This window comes from Crinia signifera, chromosome 3 (assembly GCF_055691185.1).
Source record: "Crinia signifera chromosome 3, ASM5569118v1, whole genome shotgun sequence".
Classification (NCBI taxonomy): domain Eukaryota; kingdom Metazoa; phylum Chordata; class Amphibia; order Anura; family Myobatrachidae; genus Crinia; species Crinia signifera.
The window spans coordinates 68,237,058-68,248,362 of NC_139219.1; the positions used below are offsets into that span (position 1 = coordinate 68,237,058).

At 44.1% G+C, this 11,305-nt stretch overlaps 1 protein-coding gene across 2 annotated transcripts; it reads left to right on the forward strand.

Annotated features, from left to right (window-relative positions):
* Positions 1 to 521: 521 nt before the first annotated feature.
* On the forward strand, positions 522 to 6,602 carry OVOL2 (ovo like zinc finger 2). Of its 2 annotated transcripts, none has more exons than XM_083174621.1 (4): positions 522 to 829; positions 1,794 to 2,083; positions 3,532 to 3,718; positions 5,788 to 6,602. In XM_083174621.1, exons 1-4 carry the CDS (start codon positions 733 to 735, stop codon positions 6,096 to 6,098), a joined length of 885 nt encoding a protein of 294 aa, XP_083030747.1. In that variant the 5' UTR covers positions 522 to 732; the 3' UTR covers positions 6,099 to 6,602. The 2 variants fall into 2 exon arrangements, with proteins under 2 accessions (XP_083030747.1, XP_083030748.1); XM_083174622.1 differs by having other exon boundaries at positions 525 to 829; positions 1,860 to 2,083.
* The last annotated feature ends 4,703 nt before the right edge of the window (positions 6,603 to 11,305 follow it).

Below are 11,305 nucleotides of genomic sequence, written 5' to 3' on the forward strand. Positions count from 1 at the left end.
AGGGAGTTAGGGGTGTGGAGGCGCAGGGTGAGGGGTTCAGGCTGTGGGGTGATGCAGGGTGTGGGGGTGTAATGTGAGTGAGAGGTGTGGAGGGCAGGGTGAGGGGTGTAAGGGGCACAGTATGTGGGGATTTAGGGGTGTGGAGGTTGTGGGGGCGCAGGCTGTGGGGTGATGCAGGGTGTGGGGGTGTAATGTGAGTGAGAGGTGTGGTGGGCATGGTGGGGGGAATAAGGGGTATGAAGTATGTGGGGGTGCAGGGTGTGGGGGTGCAAGGTGTGAGGAGGGGGGGGGGGGGGGGGGGGGGCGTGCGGGGAAGGGGTCCCACATCCCGTGCAGCCCCCGCGACTGCAGCAGCAGCTCTGAGCTGTGAGAGGCTGGGCTGACTGAGCTCTGCGCCTTGGGCCAATGAATGGGCTATAGCTGGCTGGGCTTTGTCTGCATTCTTCAGCGAGCACTCAGCTGCATGAGGCAGGGCAGGGGCTGAGCCGCACTAACCGGTCGGACAGGTAAGCAGGGCTTGTTGACACCGTTATGTTTGCAGCGCGCATGCGCAGAGCACAGTTCCTGGTGCATTGCTCTATGCCACCTTTCCCGGTAACGCTGCTATTCCTAGCGGCTCTGCTATTCCCCAGCAGCGGCGGCGCTACCCGGGGCCGGCACACGGGGAGGGAGGAGCGCCGAGGTGTGGGGGGGAAACTTTCCTAGAACTTGCCGGAGCTCCATCTGCCCATCATGCCCAGAGCCTTCCTGGTGAAGCGGAGGACGCCGCCGGCTGCCCGCAGCTGGGACGAGATCCCGGACGAGGAGAGAGCGGACACCTACATCCCAGGTGAGCACGGGCCCCGGACCCCCCTCTGCCGCCCGGGACAGCGCAGCCCTGTAGCACTCCGGGCATGCTGACACCTGTGGTCCCACACCAGCCCGCTAGCCAGGTTACCTAACACCAAATAAGTCATCGTGTATGTAATATATATATATATATATATATATATATATATATATATATTATTCGTTTAAGGAAGAAAGTATTGCAAATATAAAATGTATAATAAAAGTAAAATATATATGTGTGTGTGTGTGTGTGTGTATATGTATGTATGTATGTGTGTATATATATATATATATATATATATATATATATATATATATAAAACATTTTTATTATACTTTAATTTTTATACATTTTATATTTGCAATAATTTCTTCCTTAAACGAAATATATATATATTCAGCAGCACAGTTGCTGGCACCCATATACAGACAGGCCACTATTATTGACTGCAGCAGCAGTGGGGTCACACAGTACAGGTAAAGTTTCCAGGACTTGCCCTGTATGTGGGGCAGGTGCCATGCTTGTGTTTGCCTTTGGGACAATGTCTGCTATATAGCAGTGATCCTGGGTGTAGTGTGGTCTCAGCCCACAGAGCTGACCTGTGTAGGGGTGAGGGGGTGACCCTGGCCAGGTTAGGGGGCGCAGGCTCTGGGCTGTGGTTGCACCTTAGGCTTTCTTGTCTCCTAATCTAACGGAAAGCTCCACGCCATCACCCCAGCAGCTCCACACCACCTCCTAGCTGTTTGCTTTGTGCCATTGACTTGTTAATAATAATAAAAGCCTTCCAGTGCGGTTACACCCTCAGTTCAAACACTGCAATGGGAGGACAGGGAGAAGCAGCAGCACCTGCCTCCTGCACCCCTCCCTTCCCACTCATTGTGCTCCTGGGGAAAGGGATCAGCTTTACATATTTGCCTTTCATTTAAGGAAAACCCACACTTTGCCTAACTGTTCCCTGCAGGTGATGCGCTCCCTTTGTGCTGCTTATCAGCCCCTTGCTCACCTCCTCCCCTGGGTTTGTCTCCAGACAGCATTGACTGCATCCTAAAGTATGTGACAGAGGACAGCCTGAGTAACAGCAGCAGTGGGGACCCTACAGGGGACAGTCCTGAGAGGGGCAGCCGCGAGGTGGCCCCCGCCAGCAATGACCTGTGTGAGAATTTGGGTGACCCAGAAGATGGAGGAAATGGTCAGGAGAACGCAGAAGAGCAACCTCTGGACCTTAAGCGACCTGTCAGATCCAAAATCAAGGTATTGTCCCATATGTATCATGCAATGGGAAAGTGTTCAACTACCACCAACAATGTAACAACTACAGGAGAAATCCACTAACAATCTAACAATATGACAAACATAGGGAAAATGTAATTTTGTTTTCTTTGCCCAACAAACATCCCAGTATCCATGTTTGTAACGTCTGTATTTACAATATCCCCCTTCCTAACACTTTAATGTCTATTGACACTATATATATATATATATATATATATATATATATATATATATATATATATATATATATATATATATATATATATATATATATATATATATATATATATAATAAAATAATATTTATTGCTTATAAATAATCTAATGCTATTTTTTTTGTTAATTCCACTTGAATGTCTTAATTGCTTACAATATTTCTGTACAATTTATAAAAAAATATCCCTGACAATTTCAATTAAATATTTAGCATAAACAGGTTTATATTCAAGCACTATTTTTCCATCATCATGTATTATTGTTGTTATTATTATTATTATTCAGAGTATTTTTTTATTTAAAAAAAAAATTGTAATCCTGATCATAATTGAAAACTGGGAAAAGTTTGAAAGTTGTTTGCGATTTAATGCAGAAACCAGTACGCAATTGCGATCTCTTCAGCTGCAGAGTTAAGTGTAGAAAACGTTAGGTGCAGAGCTGATGGTCTTCCCTGGTCACACACCATCCTCCATAACACCAGAGCCTTTCATCTATGTGGCGGCTCATTTCTTCTTTAATTAAAGCAGAGTGAGCAGGTAATCGTCTGAGCAGCTCCCAGGGACGGTCCGGGCTATTCCCTAGACATCAGTACGGCTGGGAATAGACCTGTGCTGGGGGCAGTAAATATCATCACATTGAGAACTCAATACTCGCATCTGTTGTCCTTGGGTCAAAACAAAACTCCCCTATTTACATTTGTACACCAACTGGTAATTCCCACCCGGTACATATAGATTCATTTAAGTACACAAAAATACAGAATTTTTTTTTTGCCACCCTAAACGTGCAGATATATATATATATATATATATATATATATATATATATTACTGTAGATCATGCAATAAATATAAATTTATTTGTAGAGTGTATGTAAAAAAAAAATTACAAATGTGTCTATTAACTTTCCTGCATCCCACATTATCTATGTCCCATGCATGATTTTTTAATTATTAGTAAAAGGGATTTTAGCTGCCTTGTTTTTTGATCATAGAAATGCAAAAAACGTGAATAGAGTACGCGATGAGATTGCATCGCTGTGTGTACGAAATCGATGAGGATGCATCGCTGTATGTGTATGGGATGGGTGAGATTGCATCGCTGTGGGATGGGGGAGATTGCATCGCTGTGTGTGTTTGGGATCGGTGAGATTACATAGCTGTGTTTCTGTACATGCTATTAACAGTGGAAGGTATTGTGCATTGTTCCAGGTCACCAGTGGAACGCTGAACGAGGAGCTCTATAACTGTGACATCTGTGATAAAGGCTTCCGCCTGCAGCGCATGCTCAATCGTCACCTGAAGTGCCACAACCAGGTGAAGCGGCACCTCTGCAACTTCTGCGGCAAAGGCTTCAACGACACGTTTGACCTAAAGAGACATGTGAGGACTCACACAGGTGCGCAGCTTTACTTTTGAACAAGGCTCTCTGCTGACCTCTACAGGTCGAAGAGTAGATTGTCTTTAATTATTTTTTTTTAATTGCAATTCTGCTGGTTGCTATTGAAATACAAGTTCCAACAGCCAATCCCAGCATACTGGTACATGTAGTTCCGCAGTAGTTGGATAGCCACAATATGTGTACTTATGTTATAATGCATTTAGTTGCATTCCAAAGTTAGAACTATGTCATAGAAGAGTGAGAGGTAACATTATTATCGGGACCCTGTCCGGCACCCAAATAGAAGTCCTACCTAAAACAGAGTTGTAATTATTATTAGCCATGATTTTATCAGTACAGATAAAAGTTTGTGACATAGGAAATGATTTAAATCCTCTCAGCTGACTTAAAATCTGAAGGACAACCCTTGTCCTCCTTTATCTTTCTCTCCTTGCAACTCAAGGTGTGTATTGTAGGATCAAGGTCTGTATCTGGATACATTGCATCATGATGCTGATAGTATGATAGTATATTATGAAACCTAGCACGGCAAAGGTTACAGATACCTCACCTTACCTCACAGGTAGAGCCATCACTATATGCAAATACTAATGATACAGTTTCTGTCTTTGCTTTACATTTTAACCTTGCGGTTGGGGGGGGGTTATAAAAGCTCAAAGAAAGATACCATTTTGAGAAAGAAAGTGCCAGCCAATCAGCTTGTGCTTTACATTTTACAGAATGCTTGGAAAATGTCAGGAGCTGATTGGTTAGTGCTTTGTCACCCACAATGTTTTCTCTATGGAAGCTTTGATACAAACCTCCCTGAATACTTTTTTAAACAAAAGTGGGAGGAGCCATTTTACACGTACAAAACTATTTCCAGAATTATGTGCATAGGGGACAAGATCGCTAGGTCGACGTACATTAGGTTGACCACTAAATGTCAACACATTAAACAGATCACAATGGCTAAGGTCGACAGGGTCGGAAGGTCCACACAAGCATTAGAGTCGACAATGGGAAGGTCGACAGTCAAAAATGTCGACCATGATCTTTTCACGTTGTTTTGAACCGACATGCAGTATTTCATACATGCAAGGGGACGTGGTACACTGATACGGTGTCCATGTCAACTTGCGTCATCATTTGGGACAAAAAGTGCAAAACTCATGTCAACCTTCCTATTGTCGGCCTTATGCTTGAGTCGGTTTTCAGTCCTGTCGACCTTAGCCAAGTTGACCTATTTTACGTGTCAATTTAAGCCCTATCAACCTAATGTATGTCAACTTTAATACAGTCGACCCTATGACCCATACCCTTACAAAGTACATAGCTGGTAAACCTTCTGTGCATCTGACCGTACGATGCAATCAAGGATCCAGTATTTTTGGTGTTTCACATAACCGTGTAAAAGTAGAATTTGGCCATTTTCTAATCTGAAATAAATCAATTGCCTATTGTAGAGGTTTCCAAACTCCCAGGAGCATCAGAATTTTTTTCACGGCACCCCAAGACCAAGAGTTTCTCATTTAGAAATTCAGAAAAAATTATTAAGTTAGGTAAATTGTGTTTATATCTCATCCTGGGGTCAATTATGTGGTAATGGACAGGACTCACTTCTGTTTGTCCACAATTTGACTATTACATTGGTCCAAAATAACTTGAATTGGTCATGGACCACCAATTCAAGGCACCCTGCAAATCTCCCATAGTGCCACGGCACACAGTTTGGGAACCACTGGCCTATTGCCTTTTGGGGGGGTTGTAATTATCTGCAGTTCTAATAGAATAGTCATTGTACAAGGACATAACAGCCATGTTTGTACCCCATATAGGTGCCTAGGAATTAGCAATGTTGTGCTACCGTAATTCTTAGGACTGTGCGTAGGCAAACATCACACTTCGCAGAGAAATACATGTCCTCCTTTATGTGTGTATTAGCCATGGTGTCATTTCTTTAGACAGCATAATCACAAGATTACAATGCAGAGATTATAGAATATAAAGTTAAAAAGAGATGTAACCATGAAAATGCCATGTGAAAATAGAGCGTAGGTGTCATAACAGTTTCTCTCTGTTTGCAGGAATTCGGCCTTACAAATGTGACATTTGCAATAAAGCGTTTACCCAGCGCTGCTCCCTAGAATCTCATCTCAAAAAAATTCACGGGGTGCAGCAAGGCTATGCCTATAAGCAGAGGAGAGACAAGTTATTTGTCTGCGAGGAATGTGGATACACTGGACCCTCCCAAGAGGACTTATACCTGCATGTTTACAATGGCCATCCAGGCAGCGCCTTCCTGAAGAAAACCACCAAAAAACTGGCAGCTCTTTTACAAAACAAAATCACATCTGTGCTCCAGGGGAGCCCCAACCCAGAGGACGATATGGAATGAATTGCAGCGGGACCTTTTGTACAAAGTTTACACGGCATATGAACTTTCAATATTTTTATTGCTTATTCTAATACTTTTGAAAGGCAGAGGGATTTCTACAGGTTTTTTATAAAATGGACTTCTAAGTAATGGAATTATTGGTCACACAAACTCCTTGTATTTTTTAAGCTATAAAACAAACCTGGCCCTCCAGCTGTTGTGAGACTACAAGTCCCATCATGCCTTGTCAGTTTTGCTATTAGGGAATGCTAAGACTATGTCAAGGCATGCTGGGATGTGTAGTTTCACAACAGCTGAAGGGCCGCAGTTTGGCCATGTCTGCTATAAAATAAAAGGCTAATAGCACTGTGGAATTCTACAAATGTTCCTGAGTTGTTTGGCCTACAAACTGGTACGATTGTATATAAGATATAAAATAGATTTAAAGTGTATGTATGTGCCTCTGCAACTACTATTTTTTTTTTTTAAATACTTTCATGTTTTTGTATATATAATAGAATGGGTGCTGGTACCTTTTTAATAAATATAATATTTACAATTTTTTTGTCATTTTCTTTGTTTTTCTTTTTACACACACCAGTGTTATCTAAATGTGTATTACAAAATAGATATCTGAATATAAGTTTAATATTGATCCCTTTTGGATAACAGATTTTTATGTGACAGTAATAAGGTTTAAAGGGACAACATACAAAACACATTTTTAATACTCTGATGTGTAATTGCTAGGCGGCTTTTCAAAGGTGCCACTTGTCAGCTATTCAGGAAATGGGATTTAAATGGACAACAATATGAAATAACACAGAGCGTATTCTCCCTCATGGAGAGGGTCAGGTAGGCAAGTGCAAGCGGAGAACAAGCCCAAAGCGTGGCGAGCCCCGCGGAATACACGTCAAGTAATCCGCGTCCCCTCGTGGGGGTCGTTTTCTGTGTCCCCTCGCGGGGCTAGCCACGATTCGGGCTCGGTGGCTTGCTGCGCTCTCAACACTTTATAATATCAACTTCACGCTGACGTGGATAGTGGGGGTACGAACAGGTCGGGAGGATGCGTACCACGTCCACTCGCCATGCTTTGGGCTGACGTGGATAGTGGGGGTGTGCTAAATCGCGTCGCGGATCGAATCGCATGCAACTCGTATGTGATTTGCGTGCAATGTGATCTCGGGCATGGGCGATATTGCACAAGTACCGTAGCAACTTCATATGCTTCTTCATATGCTTGGGGCAGTATGGATGGTGTAATGGTTAGCATTACTGCCTCACAGCATTGAGGTCATGGTTTCGATTCCCACCATGGCAGTAACTGTGCAGAGTTTGTATAATCTCCCCGTACTTGCGTGGGTTTCCTCCGGGTACTCCGGTTTCCTCCCACAATCCAAAAATATACTGGTAGGCTAATTGGTTCCCAACAAAATTAACCATAAAATGTCTGTGTGCATGTATATGTGGTAGGGAATATATATTGTAAGTGCCACTGGGGCAGGGACTGATGTGAATGTTCATACATTCTCTGTACATTGCTGCGGAATATGTGTGCGAGGTATGGCCAGCATGACCCATTAAAACACACTCAGGTCAAGGGGCAGGATATAATAAGCTTTAGAGCAGGCATGTACAACGTTGGCCCTTCAGATGTTGTGAAACTACACATCCCGGCATGCTTTGCAATAGTTTTAGCATTCTCTAATCGCAAAACTGTGGCAAAGCATGCTGGAATGTGTAGTTTCACAACATCTGGGGGGCCAACGTTGGACATGCCTGCTTTAGAGAGTGACAGCATACCAGTCAATCAGTTCCCAACTGCCATGTTAAAGATTGTGTTTGAAAAATTACAGTTAGAAGTTGATTGGTTGGTACTTTTATTGATGTCATGGCATTTGGTTTGTGAGTAACCTATGTGTTGATTGTACTCTCATCTGTATAATAACTCAAAACATCATTCATTCCACTCTAGGAAACTGTCCTTTGTTCTGTATTGATCACCATGTCACTTATTTACAACAAGAAGTGTATAACCTTCCTTAATTTAAATCAGGGGTGGGGAATTTTTTTGTGCCAAGGGCCGTTTGTATGGGAAAAAAAATCCTTCGGGGGCCATATGTAAAAATTTCTCTTACAAATTGTCCTGCTGCAGCCGTCCCACGCTCCGGCGGCTGCCGCTGAATAGGACTGACAGTCTCCGGCTGCTGTTGATTAAGAGGGATCTTGCGAGAAATACCAACCTCTTGCGAGAATTCCCCTGCACTTGACTACCGCCAAAGCGGGTGGGCGGGCCACTCAGACTGGCTACGGGGGCCGGGCCTGAGGTTCCCCACCCCTGATTTAAATAATATCCATATTTCTATCATAGCCCCATATTAGTCCTTTACAAACAATATTACTAGGTATTCCAAAAGTCTTACTTATCTGTGCCTGCATATATTTACAGCCCAGTATAATATGCTGTATGAATGGAAAATAGCAAAAGTTTCCATGAAAGAGAATAGTAGGACATTTTGTAAATCATGTATATGTGTATCTGAAAATAAGTAGTTTGTCCAGCATACTAACTGTGTATCACTTTGCTGAATGCAGATATATAAATTTAAATCCACACAGAAAGCGAGTGATCTGTAAATAAATGGTGCTATACTAAAGCTGGGCACACACTTGCACAATATAATTCCAAATTGCCCATTCCGGGAATGAGCTCATTCAGACAGAACCTGTGACCAGAGCACACTCACTGAAGGTGAAAACCGCCTTTGAATTAACTCCAGAATCTGTACTGAGTTTACTGTTTTATTCCAATTTCTGAGGTGTTATATTGTTTCAAGGACTTGCTTACCACCCATTAGGAATTAACTACTCTTGGCAAAAGACTGCCTTATTAAATGCCTTTTGATCCGTTAACCCCTGATGAAGTCCTATTAAGGGACGAAACACGGCGGGTTTTTTCTGCTGTTATCAAGCGTTTGAATTGTTTCAATGAATACCATAAAGATCTGGATGAATTGGTTTAGGAGACTTTTTTAATAAATTTTAAAATTATTTGGACTCTTATTCTGGTATACTAGAGTAAATTGTATTAAAGCTGGATTGATCAAATTGTGAAGATCATCACTAGGGGCGCCAACTCATGACTGTGCTAAATATATAGGTACAGAGCTGTTCTCATTATAATAAGGTCATTTTGAACTGTTAAAGAACAAATTAAATTGCACAGATATATTGTTTATTTTTATATAACCCTATACTGGGAAGCGGGATGTCAACCGTGGCCATGAATTACTTTATTTGCATGTAATTTAACCCCTGTAATGTTCCCTTTTTTCTCAACAATATAATAAAGAATAGAGACAAAGGGAGTTTTAGTAAATCAATGAATTAAAAGTACAGTTTTAAAAAATCCCAATGGAGTGCGCCCAGCATATATAACCCCTTGCCTCTTTGGTTCTTTCCATTAATTACTTGAAATGTGTCCAAGTTAATCAATATAAATAGAGATAATATTCCTAACAAACTTTCGAAGTAAAAATAATCTAAAAGTACATTTAGGGGCCTGATTCAGATTTGTTCGGTAGGCTGCGTGTAATCGTAGCCTAGTGAACAGGTAAATGCAGCGCACCCAAACATTTGCCGCCCCCAGCGCTGAATCCCCCATCGCTAGCATGCGAGGGGGGATTCAGACAAAGACATCCCCTTGCATGCGGCTGAAAGGAGGAGAAATCATATGATGGTCGCTGTCCATCAAATGACCATCAAATATCTTCAGCCTTCGCTCTGAAAAGTCAATCCATACATGCCCGGAGATCGTTAAATTGGGGGCGGGAGCTGACGTCATGTGCAGGCATCATCACTCCCGCATTATTAGGGGGAACGGCCAGTGTTTTATGGGGATGCCCTTAAAACAATGGGTGTTCCCTTGCTCCAGCACCCTACTCCCCCCCTTCCCTCCTTTCACAGTGCGATGCTTCGCAGAGTGTGATACATATTTAAATATGCGCAGACCCCCCACCACCACCACCGCCGAGAATGATTCGGAATTTAAGCCCAAGGGAACGGGAATGGAACCTTGACTATTGCTGCCGTTGAGAGGGTGAGTGGGATTGGGGGTGCCGTGGGTGGGTTACGGGCAGATGTGATTGTGTGTGTGTGTGTGTGGGGGGTTTCGCATCGCCCGCTCAGAAGGCCCTGCTCATCTGCCCGTGCCACACATGCAGGAGATGTGCAGGACCTTCTGAGTAGGGTGGCCAATCCCGGGATCGGGATCGGCGGGATCCCGGGATTTGGCCCCAAAATTGCCGGGATTTGAATCCCGGGATTGGAAGCTCCAATCCCGGGATTTCGGGATTAGATTAGTCTAATGCTGGGCAGCGTCTGAGCACTCGCTCAGACGCTACCCGGCTGCTTCGTTCTGTCCCCGATGCACAGCTCAGACGCGCAGCGTGATGGGGTCAGAGGTCACGCTGAGCGTCACACTGTGCAGCCAGAACAGGCCCCCGCACTGCCGCTCCCTACTACCGGAGGCTCTTCGCCGCTGTGACCAGAGACTCCCTGCCGCTGTGACTGTGTGTGGCTGGGAGAGGTCGGGCAGCGAGCGAGTTGTGACACCGGAGGTGTAGCGCTGCAGCCTGCGCAGCGTGACCCAAGGGTCACGCTGCGCAGGCCGCAGTACTGAACCCGCTCACCGCCCGACTTCTCCCAGCTGCAGAGTCCAGTGACATACCGGCGCGTCACACCAGCAGCCTGCTTCCATTCTGCTGCCGCCTTCCCCTCTTAAAAGTAAGGCAATGTGGGAGAGAGGGGGGTGGTTTATTTTATGCCCAGTGATTTTCCTCCCCAAAAATGGCGTATGGATGCGCCTATAGCGCTTGTCTGCACCTCGCTCCCATGTAGGGGTACCAATCCCGGGATCCCGGGAATCCCGGGATTGAGCATTTTTCAATCCCGATTCCCGGGATTGAAAAAATGCTCCGGGATTGGCATCCCTACTTCTGAGCAACTACACTTAATTATACAATGGGGCCGTTCTGAATCGTGGGCAGATTCAGGGGTAGATTTATGATCTGACGATCAGGGGAATATGCGTTATGGCAGGGGATAGCGCTTCCCCTGATCTATCACACACGCTGTGCTGTGGCGGTGGGGGGGACGGCGTCATAGCGCATGTACTAGTTTTAGTACAGGGCGCATCATGCATATTTAATTTATGAACGGTCAGCATC

Coding starts and splice junctions, on each gene's coding strand:
- OVOL2 (XM_083174621.1), top strand. CDS start 733: ATGCCCAGAGCCTTCCTGGTGAAGCGGAGGACGCCGCCGGCTGCCCGC. Junction 830..1,793: donor AGCGGACACCTACATCCCAG/GTGAGCACGGGC, acceptor TGTTCCCTGCAG/GTGATGCGCTCCCTTTGTGC. Junction 3,719..5,787: donor ACATGTGAGGACTCACACAG/GTGCGCAGCTTT, acceptor CTCTGTTTGCAG/GAATTCGGCCTTACAAATGT.